The 22,810-nt window shown below is 38.9% G+C and overlaps 1 protein-coding gene across 1 annotated transcript in view; it reads left to right on the top strand.

The window, feature by feature from the left end:
• Positions 1-22,810, top strand: part of ITPRID1 (ITPR interacting domain containing 1) — a 71,958-nt gene that overhangs the window by 23,502 nt on the left and 25,646 nt on the right. The window contains exons 7-8 of the mRNA XM_040964516.1: positions 940-1,508; positions 4,774-4,831. Of these exons, the coding sequence (XP_040820450.1) occupies positions 940-1,508; positions 4,774-4,831 (627 nt within the window). The remainder of the gene's footprint in view (positions 1-939; positions 1,509-4,773; positions 4,832-22,810) is intronic.

The following is a 22,810-nucleotide window of genomic DNA, read 5'->3' as shown; positions in this document are numbered from 1 at the left end:
ACAGAATTTGTATCCACTGGTTCAATCCTCAGATCCTAGCAATAGCTGGGGCTAGACCGGCCTCAAGCCAGGAGGCAGGAACTCCGCCTGGTTTGCTAGGTATCCTGTATGGATGCAGGGTCTCCATTACTTGAGCCATTATTTACTGCCTCCCAGATGCGTTAGCAGGAAGCTGGATCAGAAGCAGAGTATAGTCAAGATTTCAAGTAGCACTCTGATGTGAGAAGTGGGTATCCCAAGAAGTGGCCTAACTTTCTGTGCCACACTCCTGCCCTCCACATTTTTGGGGGCATAAAATAAATTTTTTATTCCATTTCCATGAACTATTTGAAGTTTTCTCATGTAGATCTTCTCATACCTACAATTTTTATTGGAGTGACATAAAAACTACTCTTATGTGAAATTATATATTCCTATATATAGTTATTATTATACAACATAGTTGAGGTCCCCAAAAAGTTCCTGAGAAATAAATATGAATATGAAAAGCTATATCATTGATTTAAAACATTTTTGTATCAAATTTATTTCTTGATTTTATTTTTTGAGCTTCTGGAAATATCTTCTTTTTGATATATATGTGTGTATATTCATATACATGTGTGTATATACATATACATGTATATTCATATACATTCATATACATGTGTGTTTGTGTATGTATATGTGTACACACATATATACACATCTGTGTGTATAGTTTCAGTAAATATGAAAGCTATTCCCATAGCATGGTAATATCTCATTGTATAGGAAAATCATATTTCACAATCATAGTGGCAGATAGTATGAAGGACTCCTATTTCAAGGACTGAAAATTCTTCCAGCTTAAATATTACATATTAACCAACTCTCCAGTTTTTAGTGCCTTATTCCCTACATTGACACAGTTTTATTGACAAGAGCTAGTCTAGAAATTGTGTTTCTTGTGTTGTTCAGGCCGTTTCCAACAGCTGGAAATATTGAACCATGTGACCAATGCCTTCTCATCTTTGCTGAATGACGTTGCCATCCCACAGAACAAAACACAGGAGAAATCTGGAGGGTGGAATGTGCAGGGAACCTCAGTGAGTGGGATGGAAGTGCCTCAGAGAAGAATGGAGAACCTTACAAGGAGAACTTCAAGACAGACCATTGAGAGGAACTACAACGCAGAAGCTCCAGAATCTTTCCGGAGGAAGGACAATTTTTTCACTCCCTCTGCAAAACCAGAAGCATGTGGAGCAGAGCTTTCAGCTGCTTCAAACAGACAAACCCATGTGTCTCCTTCAGCAGAAAATCAACCTCCCCAAGCCAATGAAAACAGGATAACTTGCCATCCTTCCCAAAGACTTCTTGGCAAGCAGTGGCCACACTCACTCCAGCAGGCCAAGCAGATTTCTCCTTCTTGTGGGTTTGAAGGGTCAGCCAAAGAGAGAATGCGGAAGGAGAACTTGAATCACTATAATCAGTTCAAGAACTGGGCTTGTCTTATGGATAAGCAACTAGACTCCTACGAAATGGAAGAGGTCAGTGCTGTGCCTAAATGGTCAACTTCCTGAGAAACATAACCTACATCATACAATTATTTGTCTTCCTGCCCACATTTATTCCATCTTTCAGCCTCACAGCATTGAATTTTGTTGTTCCAATTCAATGTAGTTAAGGACACTCAAAGTCAACCTGGTTGCTTCATTCAGGAAAACAATCATTGCCATATCACTCCACAGTTAAATCTAAGGGTCTTTTCTAATGTTGCTTTTGCTCAATGTTTTATTTTACATTTCATTATATTTTCTGTCTCTAAATTTTCCTTTTCCTTGAAAATCAGATCAATGATTTTCCACTCAGTGAAATTTTGCACTACACATCCTCCATTTTCTTATGGTTTTCGCAGAGACCTCCTTGTGTTGGAAACTGTGCATGTATCAATGGCATCTCCCAGTAGTTTCCCACAATGCCTAATGCAGGGCCATGGATGAATCCATGAGGATTTGAAGTTGGTTTTGACTTTAGCGGCTAGTAGGCTGTTTGTGTGTTTGTTTTAGGATTATTGACATTTGCAGCGCTTGACCCCATTTCACACAGATTCTCTGCTCTATCTGCCCCTCACTCATTATCACTAATTTTCGTCTTCATTTGGATGACATCCCCACCCGCACATTTCAGGCTCCTTTTATGCCATGAAAACCTGTACAAGTTTCCACACGTTTCTGTATTTACAATGGCAACTGGAATTGGGAGTTCGCTTACTGATAGCTCTCTTATTTAATATAAATCAAAGGGATAATTACAAGGAGATGATACAAGGATCAACATATGTCAAAAATCACATAAGTGAATAAGAAAAAAAAAGTCCTTTCCCAGAGCATTTTCAGTACTTTTATGTGACAGTTAATTTAATTAAAAAGAACCTATGTATTGATATTTACATGAGGAGGAAGGGCTACATTCAGGCGAGTTACGACCTCCCAAACCTCTCTCATAAGCCTTTGTCAGATTTTAAGCACCAAGCAAATATTTGGTGAATGAGTTCAGAGATGCTGTCAGATAGTATGTACAGATAGAAGAGTAACATTAAAAATAGTGCTTAATGCTAATATAATCTGTGGACAGCTTCTATAGAAAATTAGAATTATTATCAGACTTCATAGACAATGTTGCTTATGGTGTTCTTTTAGCATTCTCCTCGGCTTGTAGGTGTGTGAGAGGCTGCCTGTGTAGGTAGAGCAGAGTCAGCCCTAAAACTCAGATTTAACAAGAACTGAATACTTGAATTTTGTTTTTATGAAATGTACATATAAACTATTACATTGTCACTGAGGAAAGATATTCATTCCATATCCCTGGGTGAGTAAATGAAGTGTAGGTAGATTTCAACTGAAACAGCAGTCAATGCCAGATTAAATACTTAGTTTCCAATGGCAAATATAAAAATCCAATTATAGGAAAGGAAAAATAACAGTGAAATTGGCAGTTTTCCATGGCTTTTAAAAGATAAAACATGCGCCAATGTACTTAAATACCAAGCCATCAGAATTTCAGCTATGATTGGTTAAATTTTGCTTTCATAATAATCCATAATGTTTTCCCTAAAGTCAGACTAAATGCTAAATTTGGCAATATTGGCCACTTCCCAAAATTATGATTCCCACAAAACTGTGCATAGACTTTTAATGCAAAGATCAGCATATTTTGTGTTTATCTTTCTTAGTAAAATTGAGTCAGCTCCTTCGTTCCTTTTAAAACTCCCAGACATACTAAATTTAATACTTGTGAAATTTGTGCAATTGCAAAGTCAAGTTGGATGCCTTCTTGTAGTCACAATAATCTTTACGCTTCATGCTTGTGTGAAGATTGTGTTCTCTAGAAGTCATGAGAACATTTTAACACCAAAAATTTCAATCATGTCATAATTGCTTGATTTTTATTGACAGGTTTGGCTCAAGTAGAATAATCTAGGAATATACCATTTGCTTTAAGTTGGGCTTTTTTTGCTTTTATTCTTTACTTAATAGGCAGAAGCATGCTTGATATTGTAATTCATAGATTTTTCCCCATGATGACAATGCTCACAACAAAGAATTTTTCTTACTAAAACTTGAAATCACACTTGCTTGAGCTAGCAAAACCAGTGAAAATAATGGTAGAAAGTATGATTAATTACTTCTAAGGGTAAAGTAATTTCTTTGAAAAAGGATGAAGGATTGAAAAGAGGAAACAAAAATTTCTTGCATCATCATGTTCTTCTAAATTTGTTCAAGAGTTCAAGGTCATTTGGGGGTCATATGTGCCACATGCTCATGTCACTTGATACAACTCTCAATATTCTGACATTTTTTGGAAGCAAAACCAAAGAAGGAAAGAAGAAGTTCACGTACATGATATTCATGTCTGCATAATTTCTATTTGTAAAATTCAGAAAATATTCCAACAGTAGAATTATGAAGCAAATTAATGTGCAGTGGTACTTCAAAAGGTTTATAGAGAAATGAAATGAAAAGATGAATTTGATTCAGAAAATTTTTGGAATCCATGCAGTTTTTTTTCATAATCTGTGTTTCCCATGAACATTTTGAAGACCCGTGATGCCTTCAAAGTACAGTCTATCGTGCAGTCATCACAGTTGGTGTTTTTGAAGAAATTTTAAGATATGGGGAAAAAGTTGACAACATAAGTGCAACCAGAATAAATGTATGCAAAGAGAAGCTGTAAGGAAACACTTTGAGCATGTTAATAGTAACTGTTTTCTCACCTTTTTCTACTGCATTTCTGTAATATGATATATTACTGTTTTTAAAGAAATAGTCATTTTATTTTGATAATTTTATTTTCATTATAAAGTAGTATCTTAAAGGAAATTTTGAAAATATGCTTGATCAATTTAGAAGTCAAATTCTCTTTAGACACTTCTATGTACCAACAGAATTTTCTCACATTTCACAAATCAAATCACAGTCAACTCACCTTTTTCAAATGTATTTAAAGTTTTTTGTAGCAGAACAAAATTATAATGCTAATGTTTTATTAGTATTTAAATTTAGTTCCGAAACACATCTTCTAGAAGGACCTGCACTCTCCCACCATAACTGATCTTCTCCCATCCTCAACTTCCATAATTCCCTCATTCATATGGGCACCTCATCATTACCACCTCCTCTCAGCCAACTGTCATCTCTCTGCATTCAGGAACCCATGTGTTAGTAGCCAGTATATACTCACTGGGTGTTAATTAAATGAAGTGAATTTATTATGAAAAATTTCTAATGAGATCGATGAATTTTGATATCCTAGGTCCAGAGCTTTGAGGAAGACAGTGGTAATGGTCCTGACCTGACTTCAGGAACCACAGGTAAGAATTCATCACAGTATGTCATTGTATCACTGGTCTTTCAGAAAGAGAATGTAAACAACTGATACTTAAGTTTCTTCCTCTGCACAGAGCTGAAATTATCTCCAGAAGGTACCCTACATGTATGTATCATGTGTGCCATTCAAAACCTACTAGCGATGCAAATGCATGTGTAAATTTTACAATGCCACTGAAACGTTGAGTATCTCAGGGATTAATGGAGTGTATGGCTTTTATAACACTATCTACGTGATCTGATCACTATAGTATAATGGATTTACATAGGAGTAAGACTGTTGTTGAATACCCTCTTAATTCTCTGACAATTGTTTTACTGAGGCTCAGTTTTTCTGTCAGTAATAGAGATGAGCACAGAGAAGTTCAGATAATTTTTAAGTTTTCTGCTAGCACTTACATCCTAAATGCAATGGCCCTGGCATAAACAGTTGTTACAAACTGCCTACCTGAACCTTGCAAATCATCTCAGAATAACTCTACACATCCTAGACAGCAGAGATTGGAAGGCTCTCTCCTGTCTGTAATTCCCCCACTCAGCCATCAATGTGATCCACTATTTCCATGATCTTATAACAGAACTAGAAGTAGGCAGGGATTAGTGAAGCAAACTAGAGCAGCTGAAGCTGGTGTGCTTCCTGGAAGAAAATATGCAAATTTTTAATTTAATTTCGTGTGGTGTCAAACAAGTCTTTTTCATTACAAAGTGTATGTATGGGTCTCATTTTGCTAAATGCTGTTTAGAAATTATGCATTAGTAATTATAGGGTCCTGCTGATTACATAAATTGTTATTCTGTTCTTCGAAGTAATTACCACGTAACCTGCATTGAGCTTTATAAGACAGAAATAAGCATCTGTTTTCCATATAATTGAATGCTTCTCAATGAAGCTGGGGATCCCTTTGCCAATAGGAAATGCTTTACTTGACATTCAATTAGTAGGTGCACTAAAACCATGTAGGTTGTCCCAGACATCCGAAAAAATTATCTGAGAAATTGGACAGCAGTTTTAATCTCAAGTGGAGATAAGTAAATGTTATTATAATGGAGGAAATCTGCCTTATTACACAATCAATGACATTTCATCATTTTCAAAAATGATGTAGTTAATTTAGGAAAATATTGGGCTGGAAAATAAGTAAAACTAGTTCAATTAATAAGGAAAACATATATATGTGTGTGTTCATATATATATAGTAATCATATATGTGTTTTGTAAACTCCCCTGTAGTTGCTCTGCAATATGTCTGTGAACTGCTCCAAGCTCAGTGACTTTGTTTGAAAGAGGAATTGCATAGGCTGTTTGGCCAATAGGATATGGCAGGAGTGAAGTTGTGTTAGTTTAGGACAGTCCCTCTACCTTTACTGGCTGCTTCCTGGCTTTAAAGACATCGTCTCTGAGAACACACTCTCTGGTGAGGCAGCTCCCGTGCTGTTAGCTCAGGCTACAGAGCGGTGCTAACGTAGGCACCCAGCAGGTGGGTCTGGAGCTATCTCCTACATGAAGAAGCCAACTCTGTCATCCTACGCAGTCCAACTCTGAGCTGAGTTTTACCCGGACACCATCTGACTACATTTTCAGGAGAGAACCTCAGTGACAGTCACAGAGCTCAATCTCTCCATTCCCCAGAATTAGGGAGAATCATAGTGAACAGCTGCTTTATGGCACACACATATATACAGATCAATGAAAACTCATTCACAACACTCTGAGTATTAGCATAAATATGTATTTAAGCATTTATGAGATGCATTTCAGCAAATGATTCCTCATAGAAGATAGGGACCCAAGGCCACAAATTTACTAGCTTCCTTTAACTCCTGAAAAAAGGTATCACTGAAATAACACGGTAACATAAGCAGAAGGAAGTATAAGTGCTATTTGAAAGCCTGGAGAGGTACCCATTATTAACCTCAGAAGCGGAAAGGAGGAATGGCTGAGATGGATTAGGAGTGAAATTGCAGGCTAAAATGGAAGATTAGATTAGAAAGAGGAATCCATTGCAAAACTATAGATTAAAAAGAGGAATCCATAGCCAACATGGAAAGGGTAACTCCAACAGTCCAATCTATGCTGGTTTTTTGATGTTTTTACTTCAGTTTGGTTGCTTCCAAATAATCTCTATTCTCTAGTAGAATTCATCATGTGCTTATGAAGTATATGATGGCACCATTTTTCCCGAGAGACTTCTGTGTTTCCTTTTTGTCATGCATGTGTTGGCTATTCAGTGGTGTTACTTTTTTTCAGGGTGATATACTTTGTTGTCGATGTTGTTGGTGTTGTTGTTGATGTGGTTGTTATGAGTTGATGTCAATCTGAAACAGTAATATTATTTCAACCCCAAACAACCTGTATCTCACGCAATAAGATATTGTGAAGTAATCAAGGAATCAATAATCGATATGAGTAGACTGCTTCTGATCTACATCAAAGAATTGTAAAATTGTAAGGCTCTAAACAAGATGGAAGAATCCACCATGGGGGGGGAGCGGGTTTTGGGGAGGGGAGGGGGGAATCCCAGTGCCTGTAAAACTGTGTCTCATGATGCAATGTAATAACATAATAATAATAATAATAATAAAATAGAAAAAAAAACAATGCTATCTACACTTAGAACAAAAATCACTCCAGAAATCATCTGTGCTTTAGACATGGGTGTCACTTACAGACATCCCGATGGATAAACAAAATAAATTAAGAATTAAAAAAAAAAAAAAAAAGAGGAATCCATTACAAAACTATACCCACATATTGAAACCATAATTTCCAAATAGACATCACATAACCAAATAAGACTAACGACTTCTTTCTTGTTATCTTACAAAATGAGCAAACACAGCAAAATCATCGCAAGTTTCAGCTTTGAAAAACAGAGGGTATGAGGAAGAAATGCTCACCAATGAAAGATACACTGTAGGAGCTGGGGTTGTGGTGTACCTGGTTAAGTTGCTGTTTCTGACACTGGAATCGCCTGTCAAAGTGCTGGTTTGTATTCTGAGCACTGTGCTTCACATCCAGCTCCCAGTTAATGTGCCTGGGAAAGCAGGATAGGATGGCTTAAGTATTCAGGTCCCAGCCACCCACCTGGGAGAACTACATGGAGTTTTTGGCTCCTGGCTTTGTCCTGGCCTATACTTGGTTGTGATGTCAACTTGAGTAGTGAAAAAGCAGATGAACTGTCTCTTCTCTCTCTCTCTCTTTCTCTCTCTCTCTACATATATGTGTTTCTTCCTCCCACTCTCTCCCTCTCATCCATTCTGCTGTCTCCCACTCTTTCAAATAAAGAATCTTAAAGAGAAGAGTGAGTTATAAAGAACCATTCATCACCGTTAGGGATGAGTCTCCTCAGTGAGATACGGAGTATTACATCTAAGTACATCTATAAGGAGTAAAGATTCCTTTCAGGTAGAACATAAAATATCTGATTGTGGCTATTACTAATGGACTACCCCCCCCATAGAAATATCTGTTAAACTCTTGATAAAATATGTTTAAACTACTACATACAGGCACTGGAGAGTGGCCAAATGCAGACAGATAGTGGAGGAAGTTGTAACACTTGGGGGAAAAAAAAGGTACAATCTAAGCATCACGTTTTTAACAAGCATTTTGCCTGAGGGCAGGCTCTGATAGGCACCATTATTAAAACTTTCATAGAAAGTTGCTGTTACACTAGCTAGCAAAATCAGAAGACAGAGAGTTGACAACAGCTTGAAAATAAAAGAATGAGAATCCCAAGCAGGAACATTTCCCAAGTTGTGTGTATAGGGTTTTATAAGGCTTAGGTGCAATACAAATGTATTGGCCATGCAAAGAAATAAGAAAATATAATCTCCATGCAAGAAAAAAAGACAGTGAAGACAAAATGTAAGAAAAAAGGTGGATGTTAGAATTAGCAGTTAAGAATTTGAAGATTCTAATTGTTCTGAACTACGTGAAAGAAAATATGCTCACGGAGAATAGAAGCATCTCAAGAGCAAAACGGAAATGGAGATGAATGAAGTGAAATTTTTGTAAATGGAAGTTATGATTTCTGAAATTAAAAATATATTGGGTGGGTTTAATGACTAATTGATTAAAGAAAGACTTGATGAACTTTCATACAGATCAAGAGAATTTATCCAAAAACCTGAAGAATTGGGAAAAACAGATTTACAAATTATATGAAAGGTTATCTGAATTTCAGGAACCTGTGGGACAGCAGTTGTTGTCTGCAGCGGAAAAGATCCAGAGAACTAAAAAAATAGACAGTGGTGTTAGGGTCATTCCCTAATTTACCCACAAATTTACATTTCCAGATTCAAGTGGCTCAGCAAACTCCAAGAAGAAGAGAGCCACCAAAAAAAACTATGCATGAACAATGTTATAATCAAAATGATAAAAATAAAAGCTAAGAAAGGCACAGGAGGATGATATATTGAATACAAGAGAATTATGATTGAATTTATCAAAAAACTTGTTTCTAAAAACTGTGGGTACCAAAAAATAGCACCACGAATCAGAATCCTATTCACAGCAAATTTATCCCTCAGGATAAAGGTGCAATAAAGACAAAACAAAGGTTTTTTTTCTTTTTACAAAACAAAGATAATTTGTTTTTTTATACAAAATAATTCAGTATCAGCATACCTGTATTGTAAGCAATGCTAAAATACGCTCTTCACCTAAAACAGTGTGTTTGATTCCATAAGTTGATGTGGCATATCATAGAGGCTAGAAAGGGAATAATATGATTATAAGGTTTCCATATTTTATGTAAAATAGTACAATGTACAATCTAAGTAGACTGTGAGAAATTAGGGATAAAAAGTTCCCACTAAACAAATCAAAATAATAGCAAAATGCTAATATAAAAGTAAAGCATAATTGAAGAAACATTGAAGTCAATAAGTAACAAACTGGTGCAGAAAAATGACTGAAAAAAGAGAAGATATGCGATATGCATGAGAAAGTACTTAACAACAGCCAAACTGAGAAAGAAAAAAAGTGGATATAAGTAAGCAAGAAGGTCAAGGAAGACATATCCAAGAAATACCACATATTTTTACATTGCTAAAATAGGTGATAAGATGATAGTTTTTCCCATCTTATTTTTAACTGAAGTTCTAAAAACAGCAGATATAAGATACAAAGTTGGTGTGTGACAAACTGGAAATAATGGCCCTTCAAAAAATTCATAGAAACTGCGCAATATGAAAAGACTATGCATGAAGTTCAAAAATTTTTGCACCAAAATAAACTTGTCTTTTAATTCCATTATCTGCTAGCTTTTTGAAATACCCTAGGCGACTGTAGGTGCCAACTATACAACCCTTGAACCTTTCAGGCTAGCATGTTTAAAATTAGGGGACATGCTGTAGAGAAAGAGAGAAAGATGAATGAGCAAATTTCATTAGAGGACCCTGTGCCTACCTATGCATTCCTAATCTACCTTTTGGAGGAAGATCAAAGAAGCTTAATTTTTATTTACGTATTTACTTTTTCTTTATTTGCAAGATACAAATTTTTATCAACTTTTTTTCGGTCTGCAAGACCTGCCTAAAGTTAGGAACCTAGGACTTAGCCCCAGTCTCCCACAATGGGTGACAGTGACCCAAGAAACTGAGCAATCACATATCACAACCATAGGCTGTAAATTAGCAAGAGGCTGGTAGAGCCTTGGTTTGAAGCACACACCCCAATATGGGATGCAGGATTCCCAAGCAACATCTTATCTGCTGAACCAAATATTTGCCCCAAGGATACCAGCATTGAAAGGCTTTTGAGATGCTCATTCACAGAGCAGTGCGACAGGTACTATTCCAAGTGTCTTCATGCATTACCTTATTCTTTTCCCCTCTCTTTATTTTAATCCTTGAAGTAGTCCTTTAAGACAGACACTGTTATATACCTGTTAGTACGTGGAACTGATGAAACAGTGAATGGTATCTACAGAAGTATAAACAAGCTTTAGCAAAACTAACGAAAGATGGTATAAACCATGAGTTAAGAAGCACCAGGGAGATATGGCCACTCTTGGCACTGCTGGAGGTGCACAAGAAGGAGCAGTCTGGCATTTGGAGTGCCCAGTGTGTGGAAAGTTTGGCTTTACCCAGCAGGAAATCATGGAAAACTCACCAGGGAGACAGGTGGAAAACAGTACTCCAAACGCCCTCTTCATACGTTCCAATCTCCTGTGGCTTCACACAAGCTGGTGTCCAGTATCACGGAAGTTAAATAATTTCAGCCATGTGGGGCACACACAGTGCAGGATGGAGAAAGACTGGACTTGGAAAGGAATGTCTCACATTCTCAGTACAGGTCATTGTAGCCACGTGTAGACAGGTAGGTAAGGTACTGATTAAAGCTGATGGTCTGAGAACGAAGAATGTACACAGACAGGCAGATGTATATACACATAGACAGGGCCTTCCAAAAGTTCTTGCAAAATGAGCATCATCTTTTGACATCATTTTCTCACAAAGATACATATATGTGTACAGAGTTACAGAGATTGATAGGGTATGAAATAGCCATTTAAATTAGCTAACTTTATTTTGTAGCAGAACTAGATAGAACTGGATGCAGATTAAAACTGGTTTTACTGGGGCCCAATATGATGGCTCGATGGCTAAATCCTTGCATTGCCTGCATGCTCTGGGATCCCAAAATATGTCTCGGCTACTCTACTTCCCATCCAACTCCCTGCTTATGGCCTGAGAAAGCATTAGAGAGTGACCAAAGCCTTGGGACCCTGCACCCACATGATCCACACAGAAGTTCCTGGCTCCTGGCTTCAGGTATGCTCAGCTCCAGCTGTTGCAACCACTCAGGGAATGAACCAGCAGACAGAAAATTTTTATCTCTATCTCTCCTTCTCTCCAAAAATCTGATTCTGCTTTTCCAATAAAAAGAAATAAATCTTTAGAAAAACAAAAACCTAGTGTCACTGCTTATGAAATATGTGACCTAGGAGTTGATATTTAACCTAGTGGTTAAGATGCCCACTTCCCGCACTGGAGTGGCTGGGTTCGATTTCTGATTTCATCTGGCTCCTGATTCCAACTTCCTGTTAATGCAGACCCTCAGAAGCACAGTGTCTCAAGTAGTTGGGTTCTTACCATCCACATGGGAGATCCTGTCTTCTGGTTCTGACGCTGGCACAGCTTCAGCCATTGCAGGCATATGGGGAATGAACCAGGACGGAGGAGCTCACTTCCTCTCACACACATGTGCTTTTACTCTCTTTGTCTCTGTCTCTCTCATTATCTATCAGCCTCCCTGACAGATATTTATTGAAATAAATTTAAGAAAATTTAAATATGTGATCTAGATCAAAATACCTGAGTTTCTTTAAAAGTAGAATAAATACAAAAGATACTTCAAAAATTGTGGGAAATGGAGTTAAAGGTTTAAAAAAAAAACCTGTTATAAATTTGAAATTCGTGCATATAGGGGATCTTTAAAAAGTTCATGGAAAGTGTATGTTATGAAAAAACCAAGATGCATTTCAAAATTTGTGTACCAAAATGAGTCTGTCTTATATAGATTGATTTTATTTATTATTTGAAAAGTAAAGCTAAAGTGAAAGATGAAAAGATGAAGAAAAGGACATATATCCATTGGTTTGCTCCACAAGCAGAAGCCAGGAGCTTCATCCAAGTCTTCCTTGTGGGCGGCAGGGGCTTAAGCATTTGAGTCATCTTCTGCCGCCTTCCCAGGTATATTAGCTGGGAGCTAGATTGGAAGTAGAGTAGTCAAGACGTGAACCAGTACTCCTATGGGATGCCAGTGTCTCAGGTACCTTAACTCCCTATGCCATGGCACAGCACCCCCCCCCCACGAACTTATCTTTTAATTCCATTTTTTTTTCATGAACTCAGAAAAAATATATTTAACAAGGCTGTGAACATCAAGTGAGTTAATTAATGTAACAAAATTAAAAGTGCACAAAGCATGTTAACACTCAATAATATACTAATATTGTTGCTAATAAATCAATAAATAGAGATAAAAGTATATTACTCAAGAAAACCTTACATGACTAGAATTCCAAATGAAGATTAAAAGCAGTAACCTGTGTAGAATTGACTCTCATTCCATGGACTTTAATAGTGCAATTTGATTTTTTAAATTTTTAAGCATTTCCTTTTAAATAGTTTTAAATTTGCAAAACAAAAGTCATGAAGTAGTGATACAAATGGTTCCCTATGTCCCTCACCACACTTTTTCTATTAATATTTCTGTCTGTCCTATTAATATTTCTGTCTGTCTGTAATGGAACACACCTAGACTCCCCTAATTTTTTCTACCTACACCTCTTTAAAGTAAATATTGTAAGGATAGTTGTTTTTTTCTAAAGACTTATTTCTTTTTATTGAGAAGGCAGATTTATAGAGACAAAGAGAAAGATCTTCCATCTGCTGGTTTGCTCCCCAAGAGGCCGTAACAGCCAGAGGTGAGCTGACACGAAACCAGGAACCAGGAGTTTCTTCTGAGTCTCCCATGTAGCTACAGGGTCCCAAGGCTTTTGGCCATCCTACACTGCTTTCCCAGGCCACAGGCAGAGAGCAGGATGGGAAGTAGAGCAGCTGGGACATGAACCAGTGCCGTATGGGATGCAGGTCCTTAAAGGGGTGGATTGATCAGTCAAGCCATTGTGCCCTGTGCTTTGCTTTTAAGATGTCTAAGCACTTCAATGAAATAAGAACTTAAAGAAATCATTGCAAAATGTTAGAAATGAGAAAATATGGCGGCAGTTCAAAGGAGAATTAAATCCTCAAGCAGAGAAAGCTGATCACTTACAAAGAGTAAAAATAAAATGCAACATCTTATTAACAACATGACGTCAGTTGGGAATAAATTAATATAATCTAGAAGTGGAAAAATATGAAATGGGCCCAGTGCGATGGCTCAGTGGGTAAATCCTTGCCTTGCACGCACCAGGATTCCATATGGGCGCCGGTTCATGTCCCGACTGCTCCACTTCCCTTTCAGCTTCCTGCTTGTGGCCTGGGAAAGCAGTAGAGAATGCGCCAGAGCCTAGGGACGCTGCACCCATGTGGGGGAGACCCAAAAGAAGCTCCTGGATCCTGGCTTCGAATTGGCTCAGTTCCAGCCATTGTGGTCACTTGGGACGTGAACAGTTGATGTAAGATCTTTTTCTCTGACTCTTCTCTCTGTGTAAATCTGCCTTTCCAATGAAAAGGAAATAAACCTTTTAAAAAATGTATATAAACCAATGATTCTATACCAAGCCAAACATTTCTACATTAAGGGTAGAATAAATTCAGTCTCACCAATAAAAGAACTCACAAAGTAGATCCTCTGCTACACTTTCAGTAATATTCTCAAACCAGTGCAGACTTGGTCATGCATACACCCTACATCCGGCTTGTCTAGATCCCAGTTCTCTATTCTAGCAGCTTCTGTCTGTGTAACTTCAGACAAATTGCTTACCCTCTGAAAAGAAAATAGAAATCAGGATGACATTGTTTAAAAGATTAAATGTGTAAATACATACAAATGTTTTAGGTGACTATCAGGTATTGTTATTACTACACAAATCGATTAAGATTTGTTGAAATAAATAGTACTCTAAAATAATAAAAGTAGTATATGGAAAACGTAAATTGAGGTAGTAAGACCAAGGTTATATATCGATAAAGATTAATTAGCTGCTGTTAAACTTTTGAAGCATACAAAATAATATAAAATTATTTGGAATTAAAAAAAATAAACATTCATAGTAAAAATTATTGCTAGAATGCATTGTGTGACCAAGACCAAGGGGCTTTTGGAAGTTAGTCAAAATTATTTACATTATTTAAATCATGATTTCAAGATTATGTGTTAACACTATACCACATTATACAAGGGCCTTGACCATCTGTGGATTTTGCTAATCTTAGGAATTCCTAGACCAAGTCCATTAGTAGGATGACTGTATAGTTAAGGCTAAATGTAAAAAGAATGAATTATTAATAATTCAATGGATTGTTTTCCAAAAAAAGAGATTTTCACCCCAAAACAAATGTGGGGAAGGTCCTTTATTATCCATCTCCTGGATGTCTTTCCTCATCAATTACCAGTTAATGTTAGATTTCATTTAGTGCTTCTCTCTCTTTCCCTGCCTCCCTTCCTCCATGTCCCTCCTTTCTTCACTTTTTCATATTATTTCAAAGGGGCTCAGGTCCAGTGAAAACACTCTGACACACTTTCCTTTCTTACTCTGTCCTGGCATCTCTTCCTTCCATATTTTCTCTTCCTGTGACGTCTTCCCTTTTGTTATTGCTACCCTTGACAAATGATACCTCTGTGGACTCATCTTGGAGAAAAATATATTTGCCTATGTTGCTCTCTCATGCAAAGCTGCATTCCAAATGCGGACAGGACTCTTGTATTATTTGTCATGTACCCCTAGACGCAGCAGAGGCAAGACTCCTAAAGGAGCAGCCCTGAACATCACATATACTTCTTTCTAGAGAATCAACAGGGAATTGTTTCCAGGAGTCGTCATCAAATACCAAAATTTACTGATGCTCAAGTCACTTACATAAAACTGCTTAGTATTCACATATGGCTTACATATTTCTACATCACTTACACTAAATTGTATAATGTAAATACTATGCAAATAGTGTTTGTATTATTTTTTATATTTAGCTGTTGTATTTTTTCAAATATTTGATCCATAGTTGGTTAAATCTATGGATCATAATCTATAGGTCTAGAGGGCCAACTAAATATGCATTTTTCTCAATCCAATGAATTAGTGCTTTATTTTTAGATGGTGCATTTAGTCCTAGTTGACACAGACTCAACTTATAATTTCACACACATTACAACACCAAGTCTCAAAAAACTTGTCCTGAATATGTATGTGGTCATGTGGAGTCTAATGGTTACTCATATTCCATGCCGATGCTAGTTATTAATGTGGAGTTATTCCTTATTAACGTATCAACTACATTGATATTTAGATTTGTAATTTCCTTTTTTTTTTTTTTTTGTTTTTATTTTATTTTATTTATTTTTTTTTTTTTATTGTTGCTTACATTGTATTATGTAGTACAGTTTTATAGGCGCTGGGGATTCCCCCCACCCCTCCCATAACCCTCCCCCCATGGTGGATTCCTCCACCTTGTTGCATAACCATAGTTCAAGTTCAGTTGAGATTCATTGCTTGCAAACACATGCCTAGCATAAAGTTCAGCGTCTTATTGTCCAGATAAGTTCAGTGGCCTCTTGGGGAGACCTTCTATGGTCTGAAGATAGGTCTAACAGAGTAAAGATCCGGTCAGTTAAAAGCCCCAAAAAGGCCTCAGTATCAATATACAACATTATGGAATTAATTGACATAGTAATGGGTAGACAATATGTTAAAAATAATGCAAGTTCCATTCTTCGAAACATCTGGGTTGAGACAGTATCAATGACAGGATCAAAAAATAACCAACAACCAAACAAAAAATTACAGGTTAAATCAAGGCAAACATGTGGTATCTAATCTTTTGGGATTCACTCATTTCCCTTAGCATTATAGTTTCCAGTTGTGCCCATTTAGCCACAAAGAACTGCATTTTGTTTTTTTTAATAGCTGAGTAGTATTCCATGGAGTAGATGAACCAAAGCTTTCTTATCCAATCTTCTGCTGATGGGCATTTCGGTTGCTTCCATGTTTTTGCAATTACTGATTGTGCTGCAATGAACATAGGGATGCATGTTGGTTTGTCGTAAAACAGGTGTTTTGGATATATTCCTAGGAGTGCTATTGCTGGGTCATATGGTATGCAGATTTTGAGTTGTTTGAGTGTTCTCCAGACTGATTTCCATAAAGGCTGTACCAATTTGCAGCTCCACCAGCAGTGGAGTAGGGTTCCCTTTTCCCCGCATCCTCGCCAGCAAGCGTCGTTGGTGTTCTTGTTTATGTGGGCCAATCTTACTGGTGTTAGGTGGTACCTCATCGATGTTTTAATTTGGATTTCCCTTATTGCTAGGGAGCTGGAACATTTTTTCATATGTTTGTTTGCCATTTGGACTTGTTCCTTTGTGAAATGTTTGCCCATTTCCCGTGCCCATTTCTTGAGTGGTTTGTTTGTTTTGGTTTTTTGGTTGTTTTGAAGTTCTTTGTATATCCTGGAAATTAGCCCCCTATCGCCTATATCGTGTGCAAAGATCTTCTCCCAATCTGTGGGTTGCTTTTTTACTTTGTTGATTGTTTCCCTTGCTGTACAGAAGCTTCTTAGTTTGATGAGGTCCCATTTGTTTATTCTGTTCTCAACTGCTATTGCTTTTGGTGTCCTTCTTAGAAAGTCGGAACCTACTCCTAGGTCTTGCAGGGTATTTCCTACATTTTCCTGCAAGAGTTTGAAGGTTTCTGGATGTAGGTTTAGGTCTTTTATCCATGTAGATTGGATCTTAGTGTATGGTGATAGATGTGGGTCTATCTTTTTGTTTCTACAGGCTATCAGCCAGTTGTCCCAACAACATTTACTAAAGAGGCCTTCCCACTTGCTTGAGTTGTCATTGGTCTTTTTGTCAAAGATTAATTGGCTGTATTTGTGTGGGTTCCCTTTTGGTGCTTCTATTCTATTCCATTGATCTTCCTTTCTGTCTTTGTGCCAGTACCAGGCTGTTTTGATAACCACTGCTCTATAGTATGTCCAGAGGTCCGGGATTGTGATTCCCCCTGCTAACTTCTTATTTTTCAGGATGGTTCTAGCTATTCGTGGTTTTTTGTGTTTCCAGATGAACTCTTGAATCATTGTATCCAGTTCCGTGAAGAATGTTTTGGGCAATTTGATTGGAATTGCGTTGAAAATGTATATTGCTTGTGGTAGTATAGACATTTTAATGATATTGATTTTGCCTATCCAGGAGCACGGGATGTTATTCCATCTTTTGAGGTTTTGTTCAATTTCCTTTTTAAATAGTTTGTAGTTTTCTTCGAATAGGTCTCCTACGCTTTTGGTTAAATTTATTCCCAAATACTTCATACTTCTCTCTGCTATTTTGAATGGTATCCTGTTGGTTAGATCTTCTTCCATCTTGGTGTTATTTGCGTACACTATGGCTGTTGATTTTCGTTCGTTAATTTTGTACCCCGCCACTCTGCCAAACTCTCGTATAAGTTCTAGCAGTTTCTGTATTGAGTCTCCTGGTTTTTCTATGTACAGGATTATGTCATCTGCATATAGTGAAAGCTTGACTTCTTCGTTTCCTATACGTATGCCTTTGATTTCTTTTTCTTGTCTTATGGCCTCTGCAAGTACCTCTAGGACTATGTTGAATAGCAGTGGTGATAGCGGGCACCCTTGTCTTGTTCCAGATCGCAGTGGGAAGGGTTCTAGCTTTTCTCCATTCAGTATGATACTGGCATTGGGTTTTTCATAAATTGCTTTGATTATGTTGTGGATTTTCCCATCTATGCCTACTTTGGCTAGAGTTTTTAGCATGAAGAGGTGTTGGATTTTGTCGAAAGCTTTTTCTGCATCTATTGAAACTATTATGTGGTTCTTGTTTTGCAGTTTTTGGATGTGGTTTATAACATTTATGGATTTCCGAATGTTGAACCATCCCTGCATTCCAGGGATGAATCCTACTTGATCCGGATGAATGATCTGTCTGATGATTTTTTGAATTCTATTGGCTAGGATTTTGTTGAGAATTTTAGCATCAATGTTCATCAGAGAAATAGGTCTGTAGTTTTCCTTCTCTGATGGTTCTCTGTCCGGTTTTGGGATTAAGGTGATGTTAGCTTCATAGAATGAGTTTGGGAGGGTTGCTTCCTCCTCTATTGTTTTGAAGAGCTTGTAGAGGATTGGGGTTAGTTCTGTTCGGAATGTTTTGTAGAATTCTGTAGTGAAGCCGTCTGGGCCTGGGCTTTTTTTCGTTGGGAGATCTTTGATGACTGTTTCAATCTCTACCTCGGTTATGGGTTTATTTAATTCTGCAGTTGCCTCCGGGCTGAGTTTTGGTAAGTGGTGGGAGTCCAAGAACTTTTCTATTTCTTGGTGGTCCTCAAATTTGTGGGAGTACAGTTCTTTGTAGTAATTTCTAATTATTTTCTTAATGATTGCAGTGTCTGTTGTTATGTTGCCTTTTTCATCTTTAATGCTATTGATTCTCACTTTCTCTTGTTTTTTTTTGGTCAATCGGGCCAGTGGAGTGTCTATTTTGTTTATTTTCTCAAAAAACCAACTTTTTGATTTGTTGATTTTATGTATAGTTTTTTTGATTTCTATTTGGTTTATCTCCTCCCTTGTTTTGATGATTTCTTGTTTCCTATTGTGTGTGGGACTCTTCTGCTGCTGTTTTTCCAGATCCTGGAGGTGTGAGGTTAGTTCCTGTATTTGGCGTCTTTCTTGGGCCTTGACATGGGCTCCGATTGCGATGAATCTACCTCGTAGCACTGCTTTGGCGGTGTCCCACAAGTTTTGGAATGTTGTATCAGAGTTTTCATTGGTTTCCATGAATTTTTTGATCTCATCTTTAATTTCTTCTCTGACCCATTGTTCGTTTAATAGCATATTGTTCAATTTCCAAGAGTGCCTATACTTCCTGGGGAGTTTTGAGTTGTTGATTTCCAGTTTCATCCCATGGTGGTCTGAGAGGGTACATGGTATGATACTAATGTTTTGGAAGTTGTTTAGATTCGCTTTATGTCCTATCATGTGGTCGATTCTGGAGAAGGTGCCATGCACCGCTGAGAAGAAGGTATAGTCTGTGGCCTTAGGATAAAAAGTTCTATATATGTCTACTAAGTCCAGTTGTTCTATTGTTTGTGTGAGCTCTGTTGTTTCTTTGTTGAGTTTTTGTTTCGTAGACCGGTCCATTGTTGTTAGAGGTGTGTTGAGATCGCCTACAAGAATTGTGCGGGTGTCTATGTCTTCCCTTAAGTCTGTAAGTAATTGCTTTACATAAGTAGGTGCATTAAGATTCGGTGCATAAACATTAATGATGGTGATTGCTTCTTGATGGATCATTCCTTTCACCAGTATAAAATGGCCTTCCCTGTCTCTTTTGATGTTAGTTAGAATGAAATCTATCTCGTCTGAAATTAGGATAGCTACCCCAGCTTTTTTTTCTCGTCTATTGGCGTGAAATATCTTTTTCCATCCCTTCACTTTCAGTTTCTTTGCATCCTTTCTGGTTAGATGCGTTTCTTGTAGGCAACAGATGGTTGGGTCTTGTTTGATGATCCATTCTATTAATCTCTGTCTTTTGATTGGTGAATTTAGACCATTTGTGTTGAGAGTTAAAATTGAGAGGTTGCAATTTTGCCCTGCCATGTGATTGTGTTGTGTGTGTGTTGTTGCCTATGTAATTGTCTTGTTTGTGCGGCCTTTAGTTTGGAGACCTTCTTATTTGCCAACTTTGTTTGTGATTTGCCTCCTTTTTGTCCGGGACTAGCGCATTTCTAAGGAGACTTTGCAGAGCTGGTTTTGTGTAGACATATTCTTCTAGTTTTTCTTTGCTATTGAAGTATCTGATTTCGTTCTCATATACAAATGAGATCTTTGCTGGGTAGATTATTTTTGGTTGACAGTTGTTTTGTTTCAGGACTTGGAAGATCTTTGTCCATTCTCTCCTTGCTTGTAGGGTCTCTTCGGAGAAGTCAGCAGTGATTCTGATGGGTTTTCCCCTGTATGTGATCTTTTCTCTACTTCGTACTTGTCTCAGGATTCCTTCTTTGTCTTCATTGGAGTAGAACTTGAGCACCGTGTGTCTGGGTGAAGATCTCTTTGGATCATGTCTGTTGGGAGTTCTCTGTCCATCCTGTATGCGGGGTGGATTCGTGTTCCAAGTGTTTTGGAAGTTTTCCTGTATAATTTCATCGAGCACTGCTTGCATCCCAGATTCTCTTTCTACTCCCTCGGGGAGGCCGATGATCCGAATATTCAATTTTCTAAGGTAATCCTTCATCTCTTGCATCATTTTATTAGTTTTGCTGAGGTTTGTCTCCAGCTGTTTAATTCGCTGGGCACTTTCATTTTGTGTGTCTTCTGTTTCAGAGATCCTTTCCTCTGCCGCATTTATTCTGTTGATGAGGCTTTCAATCTTATTATCTTGGGCATCCAGTTTGGTTTTGATTTGTTGTATTTCGGTGATTATGCGGTTCTGGAGGTCTTCCAGCTTTGTGTCCACGTCTCTGAGAGATTTTAGCATTATTTTCATCAATTCCTTTGTTGGTAACACTTCCATGTCTTCATCTCGTATCGTCGATATTGATAATGGCTTTTGGCCCTTGTTTGGTGGGGTGCTGGCTCTTTCATCTGGAGCACAACTCTTTCTGGTGGTTTTTCCCATTGCGTTGGTGTATTCTGGTGAGGCAAATGGACCCGTGTGTTGAGGGGCTGTCAGGTGCTTTCCTGTAGAGATTGGAGCCTGTAGGCGTGGTGTTGCCGGGCGTGGTAATTTTCAAGGCACCGTTGGTGCGTTCTCAGGGCCTGGGGCTGTAGAGCACCACCTTGGGGGCCCAGTGGATTCCAGGCACACTCTGGGCACCTCTTCTACAGGTGTGACACCCCAGGGCGTGGCGGGATGGAGGCGCTCTCTGGGTGTGCTCCCTTCACGGGAATCCGCAGGGTGTAGAAGGTTTTATGTGCTTTCTCCCTGCGTTCTCCGTGTCAGGGACTGCAGGGTTTTTCAGAGCCCACCTGGTGCGTCTCCCACACACGGGACTGTGGGTGAGGCACTTTGCAGGCGTGGCTCTTGTGCAGTGAATCCACCACTCGTGGTGTGTGGGTGTTCAGAGCCCCTGCTCCCGTGTGGCTCCCCCACACAGGCCCTTAGCGGAGGAGTGGCCCAGGCGCCCTGTTATAATGACTTCACGGCGGCAGGTTCGCACCGTGTCAGTTTGTTGCAGGAGTTCCCCTGACACCTGACACCTGCGCTACGGAGGTGCTGCTGCTGCAGGCGGGGCGCCCAGCCCGCTCGGTGCGGCGATCAGAGTCCTGGTGGTTTCAAGCACTCACCAGGCAGGATGTGGGGGACTCCAGACCCTCGCCAGCTACCTCTGCGCACCGAGCCGCACTGGTCCCCTCAGCGCAGGGACATCCGATGCGCCTTCCCGGGGCCCCCTCAGCCACCAACACAACACCACTGTGCGTAGTTCCACACAAACCCAACAGTTTCGGCCGTCTGCTCCGCGTTCTGAGGCTGGAGCCTCAGCGGGGGGCAAGAAATGCGGAGGCTGCCACGTCAACCCCCAGCTCACCAAACGTCCGGCCGCTGCAGTCTGCCTCCACCGCTGCCGAAGGCCTCCCGCCGGTGACGATCCCCCTGATCTCCCCGCCTCCGAGCTGGCCGCGTCTCCCGTCAGGCCGTTTTCAAAAGTGACTCAGCAGGTCTGGAGTGGGATGTCGGTTTCTCTGCCTTTGCCCTGCTCCGTTCTCGTTGTTCTTCCGAGTTGTGTGGATCTTTTTGGCTCCACACTGTCCCAGGGAGCTTCACGGACCTCTCCCTGCGGTTCCCTGCTGTTCCTCTTTGCTGCTTCTGTAGCTTTCTATCCCTCTCTCACTAGACTCTCCCTCACAGCCTTCCTCCTACGTCGGCCATCTTCGCTCTCTGAGATTTGTAATTTCCTAATCAATTGTATTGCTTAGTGTCATCATCACACTGGCTTACCTTTTAGAAATTAAACACCAGTGGTTGGGAGTAATTTGCGTGACTTTACACAACTGGTAAAAGGAAGGAAAAATTCAAGACAGAGTTTGTTTCAAATCTAGTCCTTCTTCTACACTGAATTCTTAATTCAATAAATATTTGATGAATGTTCATATGTCCAATAACCTTTTCTGGGTGCTTGAGGGCACAAGCAGAAGGAAATCAGAACCTAATCCCATGGAACTTGCAAGTATCAGAAAAACTAATTACTTAGTAGCAATTTTAAGTGTCACAAAGAAAAAGCAATAGATGAATACAAAACTGCTGGCATCCCAGAAGGAACCAGTGCCTTTACTAGAGCATCCCCACTGAT

This window comes from Ochotona curzoniae, unplaced genomic scaffold (assembly GCF_017591425.1).
Source record: "Ochotona curzoniae isolate NIBS_2020 unplaced genomic scaffold, NIBS_Ocur_1.0 scaffold_3835, whole genome shotgun sequence".
In the NCBI taxonomy this organism is placed as follows: domain Eukaryota; kingdom Metazoa; phylum Chordata; class Mammalia; order Lagomorpha; family Ochotonidae; genus Ochotona; species Ochotona curzoniae.
This window is presented reverse-complemented; position numbering and strand designations above follow the sequence as displayed.